General features: G+C 35.2%; 1 protein-coding gene across 3 annotated transcripts in view; it reads right to left on the minus strand.

Moving 5' to 3' along the window:
- Positions 1-6,374: 6,374 nt before the first annotated feature.
- LOC126198940 (troponin T) overlaps positions 6,375-27,242 on the minus strand; it is a 46,076-nt gene continuing 25,208 nt past the window's right edge. For 2 of the 3 annotated variants that reach the window (XM_049935580.1, XM_049935582.1), the window contains 8 exons: positions 26,145-26,198; positions 23,986-24,204; positions 23,718-23,788; positions 23,476-23,497; positions 23,048-23,128; positions 19,121-19,199; positions 13,036-13,257; positions 6,375-6,603 (listed from right to left, as the gene is read on the minus strand). In XM_049935580.1, the coding sequence (XP_049791537.1) occupies positions 13,040-13,257; positions 19,121-19,199; positions 23,048-23,128; positions 23,476-23,497; positions 23,718-23,788; positions 23,986-24,204; positions 26,145-26,198 (744 nt within the window). In that variant the 3' untranslated portion in view covers positions 6,375-6,603; positions 13,036-13,039. Of the gene's footprint in view, positions 6,604-13,035; positions 13,258-19,120; positions 19,200-20,798; positions 20,878-23,047; positions 23,129-23,475; positions 23,498-23,717; positions 23,789-23,985; positions 24,205-26,144; positions 26,199-27,242 lie in introns of all 3 variants that reach the window. The other variant, XM_049935581.1, reaches the window with a different exon arrangement.

Below are 27,242 nucleotides of genomic sequence, written 5' to 3' on the forward strand. Positions count from 1 at the left end.
GCTAATTATGTTGTCAAGGCATGCCTCCATTCTGGTCAGTTTTCCATTTAAGCAGTAGCAATTCATTGATCTTAAGATATTTAGGATGTGTATCACAGTTTTTCTCTTTACTCTTACATCTATATTAATGTCTCTTGTGATAAATGTTTTATATTTGGATCCAGTAAGACTAATTCAGAGAGTTTTTCTGTGGATATCTCCTCATCAGAAGCTGGTAGTCAGTAAACGGTTGCAATAATGGGTTTTTGAGTGTTTATAACCAAGGCAGATGCTTCAAAAAGTCCTTCAACAGACTGGCTTGTGAGGTCTATGACTGAATATTTTAGATTCAATTTTTTGTTGATATAAATGGACACTCCACCATGGATATCGTTTGGTCTACAGTAGCTTGTTGCCAGTGAGTAGCCAAATGGTAGAAATAAACTTATTTCTGCACTTTTAATCCAATGTTCATTCACACAGAGAATTCCACACGTAATTTCCTCCAGCCAGTACTGTAGTTCACTGTTTCCTAGGGTTGTACATTTATATGTAACAAAAGTAGTTCATTTTTGCTATACGATGGTACATTGCTTACACTGAGCTTAGTTTGATTATTTACTTGAAGTATGTTTTTGATATTGTGTTTTGAAGTTCTTTGTTTTGCCCAAGTCTGACACATTTTGGGCTTGGTGAGCCTTATATGTTTCCTTGATCTGGTTCTTAGTTTTGAGACATATGTTCTAATTTGCTGATACAAGAGAATTTATTATTTACCATTTTTTTGGGCCAGCAGTGTCTTTCCTAATCCATGTAGGCCTTGACCATGTCTTGTATGACAAGTTGTCAAGCAGTTACAATTATCAGAGGGTTGATGGTTGCAAGTGAGACATTCCTTAATATCTAAAAACATTACAGTTTTAAACTGTTTGCAAATTGTTTGAAAATACTTGTTAGATTTGGTTATTTCTCTATTTACACATGATGATTCGATTAAATCTTAGCTATGAGGTATTTTAAATAATATAACATTCATGTTTGTTAACTTGTTTGTGTTGCCTTCAGAGCTGTTGTTGTTGCAGCTGTTTCATTGTGGTATACATCAATGGAACCTTGTATAATAACTGCAAAGTCACTCTTTGATACATTACTGCAGTCTTCAGTGTTGGTGGGGATGTAGTTGAATCTTGCTCCAGGTTTCACGATGCCTGTAATTTTAATGTTTTGTTGAGTTGTCAGGGTCTTCATTTTTGTGGCCATCCTTCTTCCAAAACCATGAGGGTGAATTATGACGTGTGTTGTTTTTTCTCTTAGTATTTCGTGACTCTGTGTTGCATCTCGTTCTTTATCTGTTGCGTTTGATACATTGTTTGTTTTACTCAGTTTCTAATCTGGGTTGCTGCAAGATTTTTTGCTGTGGTTTTTATTACATGATTTATATATATCTGTGCTTTTTGTGAGTTGGAGTTCCTCATAAAGTTTGAAAGGCTGTATGTCACTATTTTCGCCTTCTTGAAGTATTGTACCTAAATCATTACAATGTTTGGGAAGGTCGTCCTTGGATAACAATGTCAAATAATTCATATTGTAAATAAAACTAAATCATTCAAAATATTCATAGAGTGATTTGAATCGACGTTCAGTGTCAACTATTATAGCATCTATTATTGTGTTAAAAAAGCCAGCCCTGTACTGCATTTCAGCAGATTGTATAAGTTCATCATCTTTTTTTTTTGTGCTTTTTTCTTTTTTTAAACTGAGACTCAACTTCATAACTACTTTTTTCCTCAAACAATTGAGTTCTGAGTCCAATCACAAATGAACGTAAAGTATCAATAGCGACTTTCAAGTTCACTTGAACTGATTACCGAAGTTTACTTATACTGTTGACACATATTAAAATCCCATACCACACGTGTATTTCAACAGTAAACTCAAAAGTTAATATTCCCTTCAAGACTGCTTCACAGTCACCAAGTGTTTCAGAATCATCAGTTTTATTTTTCAAGTCACTCACACTTTTGATGATATTATCAAATTCAGAAATATCACTTTCACAGCTATGATTCTACTTTCCTGTCATGTTTCAGACAGAGGTTTCAATGTCAATTTCAGTTTAGTTTTTATATGATCCCAATGCTTGCTTGATTTTGTAAGAAGCACATAAACTTTGTTCATGAAGCCAAAAAACCAAAAAAACATTTTAGCTGTTGTAGAAGTGTTAGTGGCATCTAATAAAAGCAAGTTTCGACAATGGCATCTGCACGGCATGAACAAAGCTTGTCGATTAATATTGAGTATTCTTGTTTTTACACCATTATTAATGCCAACCATATTGGCACAGTTATCATATTCTGGTCCTCAACAGTTTGAGATGTCTAGGCCATTATTTTCTAGTTTATTTAAAGTGGCATTTGTTAAATACCTTCCTATTGTTTCTGCGATGGCAATAATGTTCCTCTATCTCTCCAGTTGAGAAATGACAAAATCTTAATATTATTGACAGTTGTTCAACATGGCTTGATCCCTGGTACAATCGAGCATGAAGGCATAATATTTTGCTTGTTTGAGTCTGCTTATAATTTCGTTGATAACAGATTTGGACATAATTGTAATTAATTCATTTTGTATGTTGTGGCTCAGATAATACTGACAAAGTTGTTTTTCGTTAATTATACAATGCAAGTGCTCATTTAGTGTTAGATGATATTTGGATAACAATTTAAATAGGTCTATAAAACTTCCACTGTTTCTGCTATCATTCAGTTTATATAATATCGACCAATGTTTCAAAGAAGTTTTATTAATACTTTTGTGATTCCCTTACCAGTATCTCATTTTCCTTATCTATTGTTTTTCCATATTTGATTACTTTACAGAATTCCATTCATCTAATCATGCACCCCATGTGTCCTTGACTTTGTTCATGCCTTTGCAATATCTTACTCATCTCTTTCCTATTGCAAAATCCTTCTTTTACTGTCTGTGTCTGCATATGTGAAAAAAGTTGACTTGGCAAGCAATAAACTTTGCCTTGAGATATGGAGTAAGCTAACCATCTGTGATGTTACTTTTTGCTGTTACTCAGTTTTCTAATAAAATGAAATTTAGTAAAATGTCTTTTATTTGCATTTTTGGGATAACTTTCATCAGGTTTCTCTAGGTTTTGGTGGGGACCATTTTGAGTTAAATCATGATGCTGCAAATCTGTTACTGGAAATACCCACTCTCTTGGATCTAATTTTATTAGTGACTCTCTTATTTGAACGGTTTGCTCTTGATTATCACTTTTGGAGTCTTTATTCGGCTCACAATCTCGGATCACAGCAGTTTCACCCAACTCTGATGCTGTATCCGAAAGGCTAACAAATTCATTCGACCTTGAAACTGGTTCTGTTTCAGAAACTAAAGACATTTGGATAAGAGCTTCATCGCAGGCCTCTGGAGGAGTTACACCTGAAATTTTCTTAAGAAATTTCATCATACTCGAACTCATAGCTTGGTTGGATATAATCGTCTAAGCCTTTTGTTTTTCTTTTTGATGCACCAGATTCCCATTTTCTCTCTATGCCTCTGTCTCTTTAGGGTCCTCCAGACATGATGACCTAAAAAACCTTTTGTGCCAAGTACGTTGACAAGTACGGGAGGGTATTTAAAGCACTCAATCTCATAGTATAAAGCCAATAGGCTGTGCGATTATCATACATGGCAGAATTTTTTTTTTTCTGTGATGTATGATAGCAGCCAAATAAATACATCAAGAAATGTATTTGTATACTGACTTACCATAGGATGGGGTTCCTTTAGAATGTATGGCTGAAATTGGTACAACCACACCTTCAGAGATAAAAGACTTGTTCACTTGTACTAGCCCAATAACTTGAAAAAAAGAGCGAAGTTACACTTAGTAGGATTGGTTTCAGAGACCCAAGACAATGCTCATGCCCGTATTGTCTCTTCCACAAAGCAGTGTTGCATTTACTTGTTATTTGGATTGAAGTGTCAATTCTGAAAAACTGTGCATACCAAGCAGGCTGGGAATATGATATAAAGAAAAGTAAGTGTATTTTCCATTTAATATACATCTTTCTTTAATATTATGATCAACTTCCTCTCTAAATAAATAATTTAATAATTTATTGTACAAAATTTTTTTAGTCTGTGTGAACGACTTTACAACAAAACAGTCTCCTTCAAGTTTCATGCGGTACTGCCGTGTAGTGCATATGTGGTGATCCACAACAGGTGTATCACGCGTGAACCTTGTAATGTAATAGGCCTACCAGAAGCAGTCTGCAGTCCCAAACTTGTATGCTTAATGTGTTGCCCCATAGATATATACACCTTAGATGCATCTTGTAATGGGACTTAACTGTCACAATGTTGCCAGACGACCCTCGATAAATACTACTACATTCATACAGAAATAGAGACAGACAACTAAGCAGCTAACATTGTAACACCTTCAACAACTTTGCGACAATCCCACAGGTGTGAGGCCATCAGCAGTCGCCGACACTAAATGCCGCCACTCATTACTATCAATCTTCCTCAAGATGAAGGCCTGACTGGCTGCTTAGCACTTCATGACCAATGATGGGCTGAGAGATGCTGAAACAACTGGCTGAAACATTATACAGTTCTATCCTTTGATGAAAGGATAAAGCTGCTGGTGTCAAGCTAAGTCAGATGTTTAACTTCTGGTGATGACTGTGTGGAGAAGTATTGTTAATGTGTAAGTACAGATTTTATACAAATTATCTGTTTTTCGTTCTTTTTTTTATAGACAGTTGGACGTTAATTTATGAATAGCCTTCATAATTTCAACACCTAGAGTCATGAACGCAACTTATCAAATAAAGGTTAAATTAATATTTTTAATACAACAGCAAAACAGCCAAAGTTGTGAAATTCACTTTTATTTACTCAGTGTCTAGTTTTGGGTTGGGACCTATTTTTAAATCATCCAGATAGTCAAAAGGTATTCCCCAAAATATAAGAACCATGTCAAGATAACAATCATATACATTTAACAGAGTGCAAATGATCAGTTACAGAGTGTACAGATAATTTTATGCTCTGTAACTATTCATTTACACTTTGTTATACATATATGTTTGTTAACTGTATGCTCTTTAACTGACCATTTGCACTTTGTTACAAATGTATGCCTGTTATCTTGACGTGGTTCTTATATTTTGGGAAATATCATTTTTCCTTCTCATCTTGTGCAGTAAGTCTCCCCTTACGCGCAGTTCTTTGTGACATTTCCAAAATCTACCCCTTTTCCTAGACCTCTCCAGTCCTTTTCCTTCCCCCATATTCCTGCCCTTCAATCCTTGTGCCTGAAGAAGGAGCTACTGGCTCTGAGAGCTTGCCTAATTACAACCTTCTTTTATGTGTGTGATCTGCCACCACTTCTTGAGTAGATTTTTTATCCATCCAATTAAATTATTTTGTCAAAAATTGATCGTTTTCGTTGTTACATTTTGACTATCTGGGTGAGATGAAAATGGGACCATACCCAAAACTAGTCATTGAGCAGATAAGGTGGAATTTGCAACTTTGGCTGGTTTTCCATTGTATTGATTAACAAAGTTGCTGCCCAGAAATTACTCTAGCATGCTGCAAGTTTGTAATATTCCTTAGTTCTTCAAGTTGTATTTTGATATTTTGTGTAGTTGTGTCAGTTCTCTGAAATTTTCTAATATTGCTATTGCAGGGTGGATCTTTCCTGTCTTATGGTTACTTTTGAATGAGTTGAAAAAGTATTGTATTAACTTTACTTATTGTTCTTTGATATGTCTTGTGCTAGTAGTAAATGCTCGTATATGGTACGAACATAAAAAGCTTCACAGTTCCCATGACATTAAGAGATGATGTAATATTAAAAGTATGGCATAAGGAATTGGGGTATCTTGTTTGTTAAATATTGTATAAAGAAGTATACAAACATATTTAAAATAAAAAAAAGATGCTGTGACTTACCAAATGGGAAAGCGCTTGTAGATAGACACACAAATACATATACACCTTTCCCCCAAAGAAAAAGAAAATTGATGAAAAATCTAAAAGAAATAGAGGGCTGTCCATAATTTTTTCTTCATTTAAGATGTTGGTGATTTCTGGAATCCAGCCATGTGAACTCATTGGTGTTAGTAATTAAAGGCATAGATTGACTTTCTTGAAGACTTTACCAGAATAAATGGTAATTACACAAGTCAGTTGCAAGTCAAAGATACTTCATTGAGAGTTCTGTTTTGACATAAACTGAACAACCTTACACATTTTAATTGACAGAGAACTGTAACAGGTGTAGAATATAATGTGTAACAGGCTTACAGTATAAGATGTAAATGTATAAAAATATTTTGACTTTAAAATAAACCGAACGATAAAAACAACATTATCCAGTATATTTAAAATATTTTTATGTTACAATGATATCCAATTATTTTATGTGTGCAATAACTGAAATCATTATATTGCAACTTCTGATGGCTCCACCTCTACAGTGAATGATGTTCAGTCCTGGAATTTTGAGGCGATTAACCCAGATGGAGATGTGGTCTTCTTTGAGGAGAATGGCCAAGCTCTTCTGCAAACCCTGGAGCATAGAGTCAGCTGAAAAATGCAAAAAATTACTATATTTCATAGGACAATAATTGTATATTTATTTGTGTGAAACTGCGTACATGCAAACAATGACCATGTCTCCCTTGTAACAAAAATCACAATACTATCAGTGATGAAGCTTGTAAAAATATCTTCCACAGTTTATTGCGCAATCATTTTTGTTTCTTCCATCCTTAATCAGAGGGCACAATTTTAATTTTGAATGCTTTCATCTATACATTTGGCCATCTACAGAAACCATAAGTCTGCATATGGTGAATGGTATGTCCACTACATGTGTTGTCATACTAAACCAGAGAACTTTGTTCACCATATGATGCCTAAGTCTTATTGTCTCTGAAGATGGACAAAATGGCCACAATTAAATGTGTATTCTGTAATTGGCCCTAAAAGAAATGAAAATTATTGTATAATATATGTCAATCACTTTTCCCCATAGGCAGAATACTATTTGTACCAAAAATTCTAATTTCATATTAGAATGTATATCCCAAAGAAAAGATTAATGCCAGTGGTGAAGGCATGTTTATAGCTGTAAAAAAATACTGTAATATCTAGAGAGGTTACCACAGATTCTGAATGTGAAATAATTTGGCTTTGAATGAATGTTAAATGTGGATCAAATATGGTCATCAAATGATATTATAAATCTTCTGCCTGAGGAGCAGGAGTGTCAGAACATTTGAAGGAAACTTTGGGAATATTTCACATAAATTTCTTTCTCATGTTGTAGCATTAAGAGTAATAATATAGTATTAATTGGAGATTTTCAACTTACCAGCTACAGACTGTGAAACTTGAGTGATTAAGTTGGGTAGTAGGGACAGAGAATCATTGAAATTGACATAAATGCCTTTTCCAACTGACTCATGAGGTAACATATTAGATATCTTTCCATCTACAGGCCTGAACTGATTGATACAGTTATCATAGAATGGGGAATCAGTGATCACAAATCCATCATAGTATCACCGAACATCATTGTAAATAGGAACATAAAGAAAATTAGGATGAAATTTTTGGATTAGCAAGATAAATAAGAAACAAATTTCAGAATACCTGAGAGGTCAACATGAAAATTTCATCTCCAGCACTAAAAATGTCGAGCATCAATGGGCAAAGTTGATGTCTGTAATTGTGTCTGTAAATAAGTAGATCAGTAATATGTATAAGAGATCAAGCCTACTCTGTAGTGGTTGTTGACAATGTCAAGTACAGATGATGAAAATACACTCTGGATAGGTATGTGCTGAGCAAAGTTGTGGTTCAACAGCCTTGTCAGAAAGCTGCTACCAAAGAAAAAGATAGCTTCACTGCAAATTTAAATGTTGCCAAAGCCTTGCAGACAAACAAAAATTGAACAAAGCCAAAATCAGTGTAAGGAGAGCAATTCATGAAGTATTCAATGAATTTTAAAGTAAAATTCTATATACTGATGTAACAGAAAATCCTAAGAAGTTGTGGTCTTACATTAAATCAGTATAAAGATTGAAGCAATCCATCCAGACACTCTGTGATGAAAGTGACATTAAAACAGAAGATGACACAGGGAAGACAGAAATACTAAATGTCATTTCACACATGTGTTTGTCTGAGGAAGGTCACACCATGTTCTTGCTTTAAATCAGTGCACAAATGTCAGTGACAGATATCAAAATAAGTTACTGTGGGATAGAAAAGTAATTGAAAGTCCTCAACAGAGAAAAGACCACTGGACCTGAAGAGATACAAGAACTGTTTTACGTACAGTATGCAAAAGATCTTGCTCCTCTTCTAGCAGCAGTGTACTGTAGGTTTCTCATGGAGGGAAGTGTTCCTAATGATTGAGCCAAAAAGAGGGCAGACAATTTGCATTTTCAAGAAGGTCCAAAACAGATGCACAGAAGTATAGGCCTAAGAGGTGCAACAATAAAGTAATGAGACTGATTTTCTTTGCAAGATGGGGAAACCCTGCAGGCTTGCGGAGGCACAATATCTTTGACCTTGATCTATAAGTTGTTTCTAGTCCAAGCAGCACATCGATGCAACTGCTCAGTCGTGAGTTGTGCTGTAATAAGTTAACACGTGTTTGTGTATCTTGTCACAGAAATGGAATCGCTAATAAGTTAACAAGTGTTTGTGTCTCTAGTCACAGAAATGGAACCGCATAATATTACGCAACGGTATGCCATTTCTTTTTGCTTTAAATTGGGTGAAAATGCGATGACAAGTTATGGTAAACTTCAGAAGGCGTTTGGAGAGGAGGTTATGTCAAAGAGCTCAAGTTTTTCATTGGCATAAAATGTTTGGTGAAGGTGGAATGAATGTTGAAGATGAAGACCGCAGTGGACGACCATCAACCTCATGGACGGACGTCAACTTGGCCAGGGTGCATGAACTCGTATGATCTGCTCGAAGATTATCCATGAAAATGATTGCAGAAGAACTGAACATCAATTGAGAAATGGTTTGTCTAATAATAATTGAAGATCTTGGTATGAGAAAGATTTGTGCAAAAATGGTCCCCAAAAATCTCACACTACAACAGCAAGAAACACGGAAAAATGTGGCAGCTGATCCGTTAGAGCGAATGGAAATCAATCCAGAATTGTTGAGCCATGTTATCACTGGTAATTAATGTTAGTTTTTTCAGTACGATCCAGAAACAAAACACCAAAGTTTGCAGTGGTTCTCAAAGGGATCACCCAGACCAAAAAAAGCTTACATGTCAAAGTCAAAAGTGAAATGCATGCTTGTGTGCTTCTTTGATTCCAAGGGATTGTTCATAAAGAGTGGGTGCCTCCTGGACAAACAGTTAACCAATATTATTACAAAGAAATTTTTGAAAGACTTCATAATAGAGTTATTCGTGTCTGTGCCAACATTGCTGTTAATTGGATTCTGCATCACAATAATGCGCCATTCCATACTGCTCTGTCAGTACAGCAATTTTTAACGTCAAAACAAATTTCAGTACTACCACAGCCACCTTATTCACCAAAACTGTGCGACTTTTTTCTATTTCCAAGAGTCAAAACGGCGGTCAAGGGACACCATTTTCAAGCAACACAAGATGTCCAAAAAGCTGTGACGAGGGTCTTGGATGATATTACAGAAATGAGTTCCAGAAATGTTACCATCAATGGCAGAAATGCTGGAAAAAGTGTGTGCAATCAGAAGGGAACTATTTTGAAGGAGACAACACTAAACTTGACTAAAATAGTAAGCAACATTTTTTTTTTCACATCAGTCTCATTACTTTATTGTCACACCTCGTATATCTCAGGTCGGTCTGTTGCAAAATTTTGGAAAATATTTTATGCTGACATATGATGACATTTCTGGAGCCCAAAACTCTACACTGTAGGAATCAGCATGGGTTCCAGAAACAAGGATTGTGTGAATCTCAACTCACTTTGTTGGTCCCCACGATCCAGAAAGTGGTAGATATGAGTGTCCAGGTTGATGACATATTCCTTGACTTCTGGAAGATGTTTGGTACAGTTGCGCACTGTTGGCTAATGACCAAAATATCAGCTTACGGGATATAAGACAAGTAGTGTGACTGGACTGAAAAGTTTCTAGCAGACAGAATACCTGCACATCATTCTCAATGAAGAGAAATCTTCAGACATAAGTGTAACTTCAGGCATACTCCAAGGGAGTGTTGTTGGACCATTGCTTTTCACACTATATGTAAATGACTAGTGTATAACGTTGGAAGTTCTGTGAGGCTTTTCACGGATGATGCTGTTGTGTGCAGAGAAATTGCAATGGAACATTTTTAGCGAAATGCAGGAAGGCATGCAGAGGATCAACACTTGATATAATGATTGGTAGTAGACCCTCAACATTAACAAATATAACATATTGCACATATATATGTAGAAAGACCCATTATTGTATGATTACACAATTGCAGATCAATGACTGGAACCAGTAACATCCATAAAATATCTAGGAGTATGCTTAAAAAGTGATTTAAAGTGGAATGACCAGATAAAACTAATCACAGGTAAGGCAGAGTCCAGATGGAGATTCATTGGAAGAATCCTCAGGAAATGCAGTCCAGTCACAAAGGAAGCAGCTTACGAAACCATCATTTGACCAGTACCTCAATATTACTTTTCTGTCTGGAATCTATACTTGAGAGGATTGATAGAGGAAATAGAGAAGATTGAAAGGAGAGTAGGCATTTTGTTACAGATTCATTTAATAGGCTTCGAAGCATCGTGGAGATACTCAGCTAACTCCAGTGCCACAGTGCCAGATGATACAACAGAGGCATTCTGCATCATGGTGTGATTTACTGTCAACATTCTGAGAGCGGATGTTCTTAGAAGAGTTAGCCAATATATTGCTTCCTACTATGTATATCTCATGAAAAAACCATGAAGTTAAATTCAAGAGATTCTAACTCACATGGAGGCTTACCAACAATCATTATAATCTGGGATCTATTCACAGCTGGAATAGGAAAAGGGGGAAGCACAGTGGCACACAAAGTACACTCTACCATACTGTAAGGTCACTTGCGAACTATAGAGGTAGATATAGGAATTTGTACACTGAGGCAGTATCTTCTGATGTTTGTTGCAGATAGCCCCGGAGATATACGGTGTGTTTGCAAGTTGTTCGAACAACTCTCTAATCCTGAACTGAAAGAAACTGGAAGGCTTCAACCACTAGTCATTTGTTTCCAGTTCAGCCAGTGCTGCCTAACTGACAGTACTGTCTGAGGTATCCTTTGTCTGCTGTGTCACTGTGCTGTACTTCACTCTATTTTGCACTGTTTCCTTTCCTTCTAATAAGTGTACATAATTGTTGCAGTTATGTTCTTTATTAAACATGCCAATACATAAGTCAATTTCAGTTTCAGTTATAAACAATATTTAAGTCTTTTTTACCTCAGTACATGAATTCTGCTTTTGCTGAAGCGTGAAGCATAAATTAAGGTGCCTGTAATGTGGGAGGCACATGGGGCTTGTTCCCTCCTCCCCTCTTCCCCCACATAGCTCCTCATCCCATGGTGGTCTGTGTGGGGGTTGGGCTTATTTGCTCTGCTCACCACAAAACCCTCAGGTATTTGGCCAACTTACACTTAACACACTATACTTGACTCAAGTAATTAATTTAAGTGTAATTTTATGGCTTGTTGTTTGTAAGTTGTCATTACTAATTGGGCTACCACAGTGTCTAAGGAATCATATTATGGTGGTTTACTGCAATCTGCAATTTGGTCTTTAGGAATTCAATATTATTTGAAATGGGTGGATTGCTACTCATCGCACAGAGTATGTATTAAATGGCAGACAAGGACATTGAAAAGACTGCTAGATGTTATCAGCTGCTGGACTAAATCCTTGCCAGATACAGCCAAAGCACACATACATTCACAAGTCACATACAGTGCATGAATTATGCACGTGAATATGGATGTGTTTTGGCTACATCTGACAAGGGACTTAGTCTGATAGCCAATAATATCTAGCAGTCTTTTCAATAAGCTTGTGTGCCACTCAATACCTTTTCTGGGTGGTGAGTAGCAGACTATCCATTTCATATTGTTGCTATTCCATCCCAGATTTTCCATTGTTTGATCTTACATTATTTATTACACTTATTTGTAAAAACTGGGGCACTTTGTGAGCTCTAATAATGAGAGCATAGTGTATGCTATACGAACTTAGCTAAAAGTGAAATTATTAAAGAAAAGTCTGAAGACATAAGATGCGAAACGTCTCAAGAAAAATTCTTAACCAAGTAGCTTCAAATATTGCAGGAAGTTTGTTACCGAACAGAAATTCTGAGTGTATTTTTTCCGTATTTATCAGATTTTGTTTCCTTAAATAGAAATGCAATATTCTTGACATGTGTCAAAATGAAAAAAAAAATGTGTTACTTTGATATTTTTTGTATTAGTAGAGAAGGGTCTTTTCAGTGTTTGAAAACTGTGAGTTATATTTAGTCAAGTAATTTTGATAATAAACAAAATCTGGTGTTTGTAATTCAAATGAAGCCAAGTATACTACTTGTGTCAGAGAGCTACTTTTAGTTTTTGGTGAGGTATCTACTAGAAAAAAGAAAAAAAAATCAAAATGCATAGAACGGATGCACATATAGGGTAGAGTGTATCCTGACACACTGTCTAAATAGATGCAGCGTCAAGTGCCAACAGTGCAGAATTAGGACAACTACATCAGGCTTTTCTTTTCATTATAATGTCATGAAAACTAAAATCTGTGTCATAATTGTTTCATACTGGTTGTACTGAGAAGAGACCTGTCAATGTATCTGTGAGATTTTATAATTAATTTTGACTTAACAAATAATGTCCTTTCATACTTAAGTGTTTTTTAATAGGATACTTCAGTCACACATATGATATACATTAATTTTTTTCCTTTCCTTAATAAACATATAGAATTTTTTGGTGTATACCTGTCTATTCCTCTTCTTCCTCTTCCTCTTCCTCTTCTTCTTCCTCTTCTTCCTCTTCTTCAACCTCCTCTTCTTCAACCTCCTCCTCTTCAGGCTCAGGTTGGAACTTGGGTTCTTCAATTTCCTCATCTTCATCAACAGGCTTCACTTCCTCTTCCTCGGGGCTGTCTGGGTCTCCCTTCTTCTTGCCTGGCCTCTCACCAAACCATTTGGGCAGCTTGGCTGTGGGGATAATGCTTTGCATCATGATTTCAATAATTAATGCTGAAATAGCTGACTAGAACAAACCGTGTTTTGGCCAAGAATATTTGCAAATATTATGACAGTGATTCAGTAAGTGAAGTTGACAAGCTGTAACAATGTAAATTTATTCAGATGTTACCTGTGAACAACAGAATGCCCTGATAGATATTGCATCTTCAAATTGTTGCATTTTAGCAGGAAAGTAGTAAGTGTTAAACACTTGACTACCTGAAAGACATCTAGCTTATTTTATGCACTACCCAAGTATTACATGCTGTCAGGCGCACTGACAGTCCAACTATGGAGACAGCTTGACTAGTGCAGTTAGTAGTACATTGCTTGGAAAGGGCAGGGACATAGATTCCAGTCATTGTGTGACACACTATTGTAACTTGTTGCAATGATGAGTACATACCACTGTTTTTTTAATATTCCATAGGTATTACCTCCGATAACTATTTTAGTCTGTCATAAAACCTAGCACAGTCATTACATTTCCACTGAGGGGAATTAGCAATAAACATCACACCATCATCATCCTCATTTCCCCTCTATCCAACATCTGGTCGGGATGGAGTGTCAATGGTACTTCACTACTTTTCTGTCTTTCCACCATTCTTCTTCCACAGTTTGGTTCCATAGCAGGTTTCTCCTCCTTAAACTTATCTCTATTGTATCAATCCATCTTGTTCTCGGTCTTCCTCTTGGCCTCTTGCCCTCAATCTTCAATTCTATCATTCTTCTTAGTATTCTTCCCTCTCCCACCCTCTTCACATGCCCAAAACATTTTAATCTATTCTTTTCAATTTTCTCAGTAAACTTCTCCGCTCCAGTTTCCTTCCTAACATCTTCATGACCGGCCGCAGTGGCCAAGCGGTTCTAGACGCTTCAGTCATGCCTCAGGCATGGATGTGTGTGATGTCGTTAGGTTAGTTAGGTTTAAGTAGTTCTAAGTTCTAGGGGACTGATGACCTCAGATGTTAAGTCCCATAGTGGTTAGAGCCATTTGAACCATTTTGAACATCTTCATTTTTCACTCTGTCTCTCCTAGTCTTCCCTAGCATACCTCATAACTTCATTTCACTGGATTGTATCCCACTCTCCTCTCTTCTGGTCATAGTCCAAGTCTCTGAGCCGTAAATTAGTATGGGTGTGAAGTAAGTCTTATATAGCACCAGCTTGCACCTCATTATCACTTCCCATCCACACACCAAGCCCCTCACACACTGGTAAAATGTACTGCTCTGTTGTATTCTTTTGCTGATTTCTGTCTCCAAATCAGCATTCCCCATTAATACACTTCCCAAATATTTAAAGTTGTCCACTATTTCAATATCCTGTCCCTTAACATGAATTTGTCCCTTGCCCTCTCTATCCCCTCTGGTTACCACCATGGTCTCGCTTTTCTCCACACTAAATTTCATTCACAAATTTCTTGACCTTATCATGTGGATGGCTATTTGTTTTTTTACCTCCTTACTGCTTGTTCCCCACATCACAATATCATCAGCAAATATTAACAGCTTCATCCCCATCCTCTATGGGCTTCTTTCATCTCTTTGAATATTACATCCATCACCATTATAATTAGTAGTGGTGATATCACACTTCGTTGTCTTAGTCCCATAACATTCTTAAATCATTCAGATCTTCCAACTGGTGTCTGCACACAACTAGAGCTTTTTTCATGCATTGCCTGGATGACTTCAAGTGTTTGCTTTCCAACTCACCTTTTCTTCAAGGTTGCCCATGCCTTTTCCCTGGGAACACTGTCATATGCTTTCACTATGTCGAGAAAGGTCATCACCAGATTCTTCATCTCATCAAACTACAAAATACTGTGAACTGTTTAATGTTCTTTGGTAACATGCTTTTAAATTTCCCAGAAGAAGAAAAAATGAATTCTGTGTCTAACTTGGTACAATATTTCATTGTTAACTGCATTCTTTCTTCATGTCATCACATCTTGTAAACATGAGCAATGACTTACTTAAGACACTATAAGTTATTTCAATAGTTAGCGTGGAATGCATTGTTTTTAACCCAGATGCAAAGTCCCCAGTGAGATGCTACTCTAACTAGCATGGATGAAATCAGAGTTGTTGATCACCCTCATACATCAGTGCTACACAGAGTCTGATGTTGGTTCTTGATCATCAGAGCTGTGCCATTCTCAATGCCTACACATTTGTTATTGCAGCTAGCTGCTGCCCTGTAAACTAATCCATTCAGTGAACAATGGAACAAATTTCTAAGATTATTCCTGTTGTAAATGTTTGTAGTTTGAAAACATTATGTACCTGTAAGGAAACTGTAATCTTGTTCATCAAGAGACTACATAAGAACTCATTAAAAATAGTAGCCATTAGGAAGCAGTCAGCAAAATTTAGCAGCTATTGTTTGTCAAGGCCTTCTGTGTTCATTTTATCAGATGTTGGAAAATGCAGGATGGAATAATAACTATATTATGAAAAGGATAGTTGCTACTCACCATATAGTGGAGATGCTGAGTCGTAGTTAGGCCTATCGGTGTCTCAGCATCTCCACTATGTGGTGAGTAGGAACTATCCTCTTCACAATATTGTCATTTTGTCAGATGAAATTGATTATAATATAACACAATCCAAGGAGTTAAATAAAGCTAAACAAGCAGTGTGACTGCTACCTTTGATTATTTTTCTAGAACCAACAACATAGCAATCTTAAAATGAAGTTCTGCACAATGATAAAATGCCTCCATGGAGGGCAACCTGATAAAATAATCATTATACTGCATTGTTACAAAGTATTTTTCAGCTGCATTTATCAAAATTCGTTATTATGTGAAATAATTTAACATTAAATTGCATAGAAAACAAAACTTATACAGTCCCACATTCAGCTAGACATTATTACTATAAAAGCACATTAAGTTATAACATGCATTCAAGGAAAGAAATCTGGAGTATTGTGATTCAAGTTATAAGTTAAAAACAGCAAAAATTCTCACACATTTCAGTTGCAGTGGTACGAAAAAACAAACTGAGGAAGATCAGTCATTCGGGCACAACATACTCACACATTATAACAAAACTAAATAAAAATTGGCTCAAAATACTGATCTTGGTTTTAGAACCTTTTCACTGAGAAGAATGACATATTAGGAAGTTATAATCATCAGTATTAGTCTTAAGATAATAGTTTTAGTTTCTGTCATTAAGTGAATATTTCTGTTTACTCCTGATGACAGCAGATTATAACTGTGGTAGTTTATTTCACTGCGGGAGCTAATGTACTTAAGGAAGACAATGACTCCTAAAACAACATAGTTCAACCATATTTACAGTTTGAATCATTGCAAATCTTGGTGAGAGGCAAATCAGTGAGTTGACAAATTTTACATATTTTCATTCAATAACGTGATATAGAATAACTTCATGGGGTAACTCATCATTAAGAAAGAAAGTCTCCAGCTCTCAAGAATGTGCTGTTAAGAATAATATGTGGTTCTCACCCACAGTCATCTTATAGACATCTATTTAAGGAATTAGGCATTACATTTTGGTTCTGTTTGCATTTGTGATTGGGTGCAATCTGCTGGTTCATTACTTATCATGAACTATAGTTTTATATTTTTATTTCCCCTATAATGATATGTTTGAGTGTATCATTTGTACATACATTTCCACAGTTTGGAAATGTTTCCAGTTGTTACAGTAAATAATTTGCATTGGCACATGTAGTACTGGTAGTATTCTTTCCATCTTATCTCAGTTGCCTCACAGACTGCAAGACCAAAGAAAAGGAATTTTTCTTCACAAAATAAATGATTGGAATATTTATGAGAAATTATCATTTGTCCAGAGAAGCCCCTGTTGATCAGCTAATTATGAACAATTGGGGGTCCCAAAGTTTAATTCTGTGCAATGTAGTTATGTCATAAGAATCTTTCCAGTCACAGAGTTGTTTCAGTTATTCTAATTTAAGCATTCATTATTAACAACCATCTGTAACAATCATCTTATACTATCTAGTTCACAAGATGAACCTGCACTTCAGAATTCCTTTTTCTCAACTACTCACTTTGTGAAGCATACATCTGCTCCCCAAACAAGAAACATCATACATTAACAATATATTCACAACACTTATGCAAATGAGTGGCATTCTATTTTTAAAATTTTCACTGAGAGATTGAAAATAATTCATCATCTATATGTGACGAGCACCTTCAGTTGTGCTTATCTCCAAGAAGAGCAGTCGTACTACCTTCCCCAAAACGTATCAGTGTTTACAGCAGAGATAGTACCCATCAGCATGTCAAGTATCTAGGACTGCAATGAGATGCGTACCACATCGGACTTGGGAAGTGTACTGGCTCTTAACACCCCAGCAGTATGGAGGAACAACATTCATTTTAAGAACATTATACAAAATGTGGTTGAGCTATAGAAGTATGAAAATTCACTGAACTTTCTCTGGATACCACCTTACCCAGACACCCAACAAAATGGGTCTTGGTCCTTCTCGCAAATGATGTACCATACAACACACAGTTGTTTTACCATGATTTCAATATATCCAACAACATCCCTGAAATTTTAATATGTGAAAAGAGTAGTGGAAAGAAATATAATGTTGCAGAGATAATGCCATAATTTGCAACCCATACCCTCTAAAGATCATGGTTTACAGATTTAACATTTGCTAGACTGCACCTAATGTCCATCAAGACAACTTTCCTAGTCACTTTCATAGAGTAGGCATCAGAGACTCCCCTATTCTTTCCTCAGACTCTACTGCAGAAGATGATATAAATCATGTATTCTCTTTGTCTGAAGAATAGCACAACCAGAAACTCAATGTGTGCAAGAGACTAAGCATATTGAAACACCAGCTGATCGCTAGTATCACCACTATCCTTGCACTGCACTACAAAAAAGACTGAAGAAAATCATCAGACTTTTTAAGATATTGTAACCTTGAGTGTCTTGTCTCATGGAGAGGTTCTGTAGCATTGCCTGGACTATAGGTTAAGTGATAGTATTTTGTCTGCAGGTTGTTTAATGTCGTCTTGTGGAAGTCATCATATAATCAGAAGATACTGTAGCAGTTTCACTAATGTTAGAGTATTTTACTTGTATTATTCCTTACCTTTTTTATAATCTAAAAGAACTGTATTAGTTGTCAGTGAAAAAGATGTTATTATTAACTGTGTGCTCTGAATGTTCTGACAAGATAATTTTTTAATGTTAAGATTCCATACAAGGGACTGTTAAATTACAATATAAAACACATTGTCTGATAATGTTAACCTGACAAGGGGCAATTTATAGAACTAAGAAATTTGTAGTTCATTTTTCTCAGATTCGGAATATATAATCTACCATGTAGTATCAACATTGCTCTTGAGTTTATTGTGACATGAATAGATTTTTACGCAGAAAAAAAATTCCCAGTGGATAAAAACATTACTTGAAATATGAAAGAAAGCAAAAATTTTAAATCAGTTTTAGCAGTTTGCTTTTCTCGATGAATGTGATATGTAAACTACAAAGCTATTTTATATAATGTAACATTTTAGTGTTAACTAATTTTCAAATAAAATGCTTTGCTGTCATTTGAACTTGATATTTACTGTTAATACATCACAATGAATCTATATGCAAGTGTTTGTTAAGAGTGAAGCATAGGCTTCTGAGAAAGCTCTACTGATATAGTTGTTTCAAGAGAGAGTTAACTGCTAATTAACTGCAAGTTTAATTTTGTTGCTTTTTTCCTATGCCAAGCTACTGCAAAAACATATAAAAATCGCAAAAAAATGTTACCTCCATTGTAAAATTTTTTCTTGAACATAACTTACATTTTTGTCTTGAATCAAATTCGGAAGCCTTATCGGTCCACTGCTTCTCCAGGACTTCTTTGTTTTGTTCAGCTAAACCCTGAAGGGGAAGACCAAGCAGCCACGCATTGTATTAAATGGGAGCACACAATCAGTCATACAAATGCATCAGGAGTCAGATATGTTAGTTTTGCTGTGTTGTCATTCTTCCACAGAGAGATGGCAATACGATTTTGCAACCGGTGCTGTTCTTAAAAAAAAAAAATTAATTAAATCAATGTGAAAAGACATTGCATGTGCACATGCTGTACGGTTTCATAAGGACCCACAGATGCAACCTGTTAGGTTTCATGTCATTGGCAGGGAAAGAGAACTATATAGGCTGTAGTTACAACAAAAAAGATCAATTTTGATGGCACAATTATTCATCTGTGTTATGTGCCAAAACAGTGAAATGAACAAGGCAATGAATTTAACAACTCTCTTTAGATGAGAATGTGGTTATTTATCCAGGTTTAGTAATTACAGAGAAGAAATATAGTTAATTATTTTCTATGTTATTTTTTATTCTTTACTTTGAATTAAGGCAAAAAATAGGAAAGAGTATTGTTTGAAATCAGAGGAACAAAAATCTTCTTTTAGCTTGCAGATAAAGGAACATAAACAAATATGAATAAATATCTGCAATAAATTGCTTTTCCAGAGCTTTTGAATCATTTGTTCTTTTGAGAAATTGATAGAACTGAGATTCATGCAGTCATTCATTCAATTGAAGGATGAATTGATTAGCAAATTCATCTTTAGCTGCTTATGTAGAAACTTCAAACAAGAAACTGATAAATTCTAAATATTATGCAGGTTGGTTTACTTTTCTGAAAGAATACTTTTGACATTCTGGTCCAAGCTGCCAGAGATGATGGTCATGTGTGGATGAAATATGCATCTTTGTGTGAATGAATGGGTGTGCATGTTTCTCTTTCTTTTTCTGATGAAAGCTGTGGCCGAAAGCTCATGTGTAAGTGTCTTTTAATTGCACCTGTCTGCAGCATAACATTTCATTATTATGGTATGTAGCACTCTATCTTTTCCACATGTTTTTAATATTAACTTTTGTTAATCTTCAAGTAGTGACCATTCTCCACTATACAAAGTTTGTCGCCAAAAATGTGAACATAAACTTCTGGCGAATGACCACAACATTATTTTCTGCATTCATATGCTGCTGATAGTGTTCAGTGTTACTCAAAATCCTCCAGAAAGAAAAGAACTATAAATATTTATTATTGATCCCAAATTAAAAACCATAATTATATTTCTGAATTTTCAGTTCTCATGTTGCAATGACCAAAGATTTGTAAAGGGCTGCAGTAATCAGTCATATAGTTCTCTTTAACTTTATGGACAATTAAGTGTTGTGTTAATGTTATCACATTTTAATAAATATGTAACTGTTATTTGACTATAAGTCATGAAATAGCAAACAATCTCGTAAAGGTCCAGCCATATATTCTGTGGAAGAATGTCCTAAGGGAATAAACACAGGTATAATAAATAACATATTAAATCAGTGCAGTGATACACATCTCTAGGAGATATCGGCAGGCCTGTTGCTTTGTCCCAGCAGTGAGGTGCCTGAGGTAGGGAAAAACAAGCAGCAAAAAATGCAGTTCTCTGTGGCTGGAACCACCTCACTACTTACTCTTGCTTCTCTTGGTAAACACTTCATGCTTCTCTTTCCAAAGTTTCTCATTTACCTCAGAGCTTAATGTGGCCCAACCCTGCATGAGGACAGGAATAAATATTATACTAAGCAAGAAAAATGTGTGTTTTTTTTTCATTACAGTTTCTTCCATGAATAAAACTGCAGCTAGATATGTGCCTTTTGTTTTGAAAGTGGTAGTAAGAAATGATACAAAAGAGGTAAAAATGCGGTTGTCAAAAGCATGAAGTCTGACTGACATCTGATAAGAAATAGAAATTAATGTGATTAAGATCCACAGTAAAGGCCACACACAATTAACAAGGAAAAACAGTATTATGAAAGTGGAAGTACAATGTATAGAAATGCAAGAAAATAAGCAAGATGTCTTCATGACATCAATGGCGTTTGAAAGTAAAGCAATATATTTGTGAAATAAATAAATGGTTTCTAGCCATTGGCACGCATATTTATTTAAACAATGTTAGAGTCCACCAGCTGTGGATAACACAGTGTGTGCAAAGTCAGGTAACCAAGTCTAGCAGTTTAGAAAAATAAGTTAAAGATTGAAAAAGTTGAGAGATACCATTAAATGTAACTAAAATTCTGGTTAACTATTTTAGACTTATGTATGTGTGCCAAAGGGAATTGAGTAATATTGTAATACTAACACCAGGGTTTATACAAAAGGTTTACTGGTTAAGATACCTCCCAGTTCATTTACTTTGTTCTGTACTGTGTGTATTTCACAGCACTGTGAGCACACTAAAACTATGTATTCAATATGCCTGATAACTGAGGCACCGCTGATCTTGATTTGCAGGACAGCATTTGTAGGCCATGTTCCCAAGTTAGTCACCCATTTGTTAATGCCACACAGATGATAGTTTTTCTTTCTATGTCTAAACTACAGGCTAGAAAGTTAAAAATGAAAAAAAAAAAAAAAATCAGACAGGGATAGATATGTAGAGAAAAATCACACTTGCCTAGCAATAAATGTCTGTACATGACCACCAAAGAGAGCAAAAAGTAAATGAAGTGTTTTCACTTTAAAAAAATAAAATAAAGAACATTAAAAAGAAAAATGAATTAAAGCATTTATAATGAATACTTCTCAAGAAGATACCATGATTAAAAAAAAAAAAAAATAACGGCTTCAGATAAAAGATCTCTATTTCTCCCCATTCCTCCTTTTGCTGTGTCTCATGATTTTGTGTTTACTTTTTACTTTTCTATTCACATAACCCTGATTTTTAACATATTCCATTACCACTGTTTTTCCCTTAGATTACTTTTGACTCCTACATTATTATGAGCTTTTTTTTGTTTCAGTTTCTCAAACTGACAGTTGTGAGAAAATGCTGGTAAAATTCAAAAGATACAGCAAGCAATAGAGTGGTTTGCAACTCCTTTTGGAGGTCCTATGTTCAGATGGGAATTAAAGGATATAGTGAAACAAGATTTATTGCTTTACTGTATGTATTAGTGTTAATGGCTTATTACGTTTAATTTTTTATCTGTCTTTGTCATTTACGTATCTCTCTTTTATATTATGTTGAGTATATATTAAAAAATGTCTTAATTCTTTCAAATTTAATATTGCATAAATGACTCCCATTACTTTATATTTGTTTTGTATTGGACTGGTACATGTGCCTAGATGCAAATAAGGAGTTTAGAGGCACCATTTTTCTCACTGTTATCGTTTTTCCATTGAAATATGCATCTGGTTATCACAGATGAAGAAGTGGTTAATATACAGTATCCTTTGCTTTTTTTTTGTCATATGGCGCCAGAATTGAATGGTTTATACTTTTTTCTTGTACCATAATTTGCATTTTATGCCTGCTGTGGCTGACAGACTTCTTTTTATATCAACCTTCAGTGTATGAGGGAGCTGTGAAGTTCTTGTTGCCAGAAAAAGTACTTCAGAAGATAATGAGAAGAACAAGAGACTACCAATGTTATTGGATGTTGATTGGTTAATTAATAAAGACATTTTTACCATTCTTTATAAACATTTTCTCATATTTAGCTCAAAATAAAATCAGACATTGTACTCTTTTTCTTTAGTTACACACAATATGTGTGATTTCCGCAACTATTTAAATGTTTCAAAATGTTCATTTTTACAAGTGGTTTCATGAGCAATGACTGTTGATTGTCTTTCAACTTACTTGGAGGGTGTGTATAAGAAGTAATACATAAGGAATGTAGATTGTTTACAAATGAGGCATTGAAAGTCTTACCCCTTCAAAGAGTTTCTTCTTGTCGTCATATGATCTTGTATCAACACGGCGCTCATACTTTGAAGCAACCTGGATTTTAGGCTGTGAAAGTGATAAAATTAAGAAAATGAAAAATTAATATAATCTATGACACTGAAGAATAAGTACACAAGAAGACTACTATTTGAAAATATAAGGATAATACTATTTATCATCCTTAAATACCTCATTAGAATGATACAGATAAAAAGAATGGTCTATAGAAAAATCTTCCTCACAAGAGATCTACTTCTAAAATATTTTGAGAGTAGTCTTGTGATTAAACATCCAAGAAAATGTAACTGAAAATTTAATTTTATGATTGAAAGAGTGGTTGGCCAGTTAAAGTTGTTCCTACCATACAACAGTTAGAAAAATAAGTTTAAAGTGAAGTGGCTTTTGATACTTACTGGGTACTTTCCAGTCAGTGCTCTGAAAATTGAGAGAGAAAAGTGGAATAATTAGTAAAGGTTTATTCATGTCATCACATAATCCTGTAAACATAAATCTCTATGAATGGTTCTGAGAATTAGAATATACTTGGCAGTATGAATAACAGGTTAGGTGATATTAAATTGTCTTATTTACTCTAAGAATACAAATAATACTGTGTGCAGTAAGAATTCATGAATGTAACTGCAGGTACACTTACTCTGGATCCAGACCCTTCTTCATAGCTTTGTGCCTAAGCTGCTGCTTCTGCCTCTCCTTCAGTTCTTTCAGCTGCAAGACAAAATCATTCAGTTGTGTTGGATTATACATTTCTGATTAGAGATATAACCTGAATAATGGGAAATATATCATGAACAAATTATGTAGAGGTAAGAACATTCATGTAACTATCATCAAGCTATTGATTTTTATTTGTGTATTTATCATGCGTATTTTCAATTGTGAAATGTTCATTTAGTTGAACTCACGTCATAGTCCTGCCTCTTCTGCCTTTCTTCAAGGTCATATTTCTCTGTTTCAAGCTTTATAATACTTTCCCACAGTTCTGTTGCTTTTGCACGCAGCTTATCTACACTGAGCCCGTCAATATCAAGAGGCTTGATGCGAATGCTCAGGGAGATTCTCTTCTCTTCCTCCAACTGTTCCTTGGTCTTGTTCCTCTCCAATTGTGCAGATGACATATTGAACTGTTGAAGAGGAAGAAGTCATATAGATTATAAACTCACAAATCTTCTCTTTTGTTATACCTTTGCATTATTTATACACCTATAAGTATGTTATTTCATGATAATGGAAAAATCCAAAATTGAAGTAATTTTGATAGTATAAAATCTACAAATGTAATTAGTAGTAGATCAAGTACTTCTAACTTATCATAAAAACATTTCCAGTTACAAGTAGCTATCAAGTTTTGGAATGGAACATTCACTCTGCAGTCAGATATGATAGGGTGGTAATGTTCTTGACACGTTAAATTTGTAGGCCTTTCTAGACAATGTTCTGCTATCTGAAACAAAGACTGATTCACATCTATGGCCTTCCTCTGCAAACCACTATGAAGTATATGGCAGAGGGTACTTCCCATTATACCAGTTAGTAAGACTTCCCATTCCATTTGTCAATGGAGCACGTGAAAAATATTTGCTTAAACACCTCTGGATGCACAGTAATTAGTCTCACCTTGTCTTTATGACTGATATAGTAGTGACACATGGGGCAGGGGTTGTATTATATGCCGGCCAGAGTGGCCGAGCAGTTCTAGGCGCTACAGTCTGGAACCGCGCGACCGCTGTGGTCGCAGGTTCGAATCCTGCCTCTGGCATAGATGTGTGTGATGTCCTTAGGTTAGTTAGGTTTAAGTAGGGGACTGATGACCTCAGCAGTTAAGTCCCATAGTGCTCAGAGCCATTTGACCCATTTTTGGTTGTATTATATTCCTAGATATCACTTAAGGTTGGTTCTTGAAACTTTGTAAGTAGAATTTCATGGAATAGTTTGCATTCAGCTTCAAGCACCTGCAAGTTCAGTTTTCTAAGCATCTCCATGATGCTCTGTCCCTCATATTCTTTTTCTACAGAAGCTCACTTGCATTACTTTGTGTGACTAGCATTTTTCAGAGAAAGAAGCTGGTTAAGAAATAGTTTAACCATAGCTTAATAATTAGTTGCAGAATTGAACTTTCAGTCTGCACTGAGGTGTAAGTAGGAATAAACTTAAATAAACATGCCTACCAGGTTAAAACAGTCTATCACACTGAGACATTTTCCAGTGCCAACCATGTGCAGTACTGTACCTTCCCCATAAACTTTGACATGATTAAAGAGGTTGCATCATTAACTTAACTTAAACAACCAGCCTCTGCAGACAACTGCAAACCTCCATGGAATATTTGTGTTTTTCTCAGCAGTAATACTTTAGTATTCATATTTTGTCTTAGAGTCAGTGATTGGGTTGGAATTACTGGTAATGACATAATGGGCCAATCATTCTTTACCAACATGTCAGTGGACAAGTAAATTAGCAGTTTTTTTCAGAATACTGTACTTTTGAGTTACAGAATGAGATATTGGCAGATGTGTGCTGATGGTCAATTACATGTTGCCATTCACCAACTTCTCTATAGTGTCCTCTCTGGCAGGTAAATTGTAGAATGTTCTGCTCTCTGGTTGATAATCTGTACTTCATTTATTTAGGGAAAGAAGGAGAAGGGGAGGTGAGGGTAAACAGTGACTTATAAAAGCGTCATGTATGCTTATCTGCGTCCTGATTGGTACATACACAACACTGCAGCAGAAGTTATCAACAATTCTCAGTGTAAACCAGAACATGCGGACTGATATTTTTCCATTGTGGAATGGGCTGACACCTTTTTTTAACCATGAAAGACACTTCAAATGCCAACTGTAAAGTTGTCCATTCACTAAGCATTATGATTTCAGTACAATTTCACAATTTGGCTGCATTGTTACCCAGTAATGGATTTGCTCACCAGTCAAAGGAGTGGCCAGAAAAATGTAAATTGGTTTCAGACCAATAAGAGATATTTAATCAAGAGTTAAAAACATTGGTTTTAGAGGTATTATGTTGTAATGTTGCTATACTATTACAATATGAACTATTTACTTACAGATGCATCCTTCTTTGTAATTGTGAAGTTGGGGCCCTTGTTCTTGCTCTGGTCCTGTGGAAGGAATTGTAATTTTCAGTTCATGTACTGTAAACAGAAATTGTTAGAATGTTCGTTTTTTTTTTTTTCTTTTAAAAATTGATTCACATTTTACATTTCTGTCCACATTCTCATTTTATATGTGACATTTAATGAAAGTAAGTCATATTCGAATTCAGGAAAACTTTTCTGTTTTCTAGTTTTGTTCAAAATTATGATGCCCAGATACAAAAATTTAAAAAAGAATATTGTTAAAAAACTGACTTACCATACAGAAAAAAGGTTTTCTTTACCTATGTATGTCGTTGCACAGGAACCAATTTCTGTTGAAAGCCTCAAAAATCTTTTGCAGATAAGCTTTGCGTTGAGGAATTATTTAGCAGTTATATTTTTAAAATGTTCTTTTGCCATTTTTATTGTATGTACATGCTGTTTGGTTGTTAGCAATCAGATAAAAATAAATTGTCTGATTTTTAAAAACTTCACTTTCGCAATTAAAAGAGAATTTCTTTCCATGCTGACTTTTGTTAGAATAAAAAAAAAAGGAAAAAGAGAAACATAAAAACAAAAACAAAAATCTTTGCAGTGAATAAATTTTTTATAAAGCTCACAGACTTCACAGATTTCACATCCTTATCATGTGTCAGCACTGTAAGAAGCAATCTTAAAACATGTTTTAATTCCTTCAAGTATCTGCAGTTTAAACAGAAAGATGCCAAAGTATTTATTAAACGTCCAGAAATAAAAAAATAAAAGCAATATTGTTACACAGTGTTTGAATAGAACATTGTAACAGGTCTTATGCCAGATTAGTAGGTTTTATAGCACAGGAAGAAACTGCTACAGCACATGCTGATTATATGTGGAATACAGTAAGTTCTTTCAGTTAGAAAAGGTAAGAGGCTTAATTGTTACAGCATCTGTTATTGAAGAAAGGAATGGTAAGAATTAGACAGGGGTACTACATATCATGTTAGCCATTTATTTTTGAGGTGGTTGTTCCTAGAATGATAAGCATTCTTCCTAAGTCAAGAAAGATGCAGGAGGACTATCTTCTGG

The sequence above is a fragment of the Schistocerca nitens genome, chromosome 8 (genome assembly GCF_023898315.1).
Source record: "Schistocerca nitens isolate TAMUIC-IGC-003100 chromosome 8, iqSchNite1.1, whole genome shotgun sequence".
In the NCBI taxonomy this organism is placed as follows: Eukaryota; Metazoa; Arthropoda; class Insecta; order Orthoptera; family Acrididae; genus Schistocerca; species Schistocerca nitens.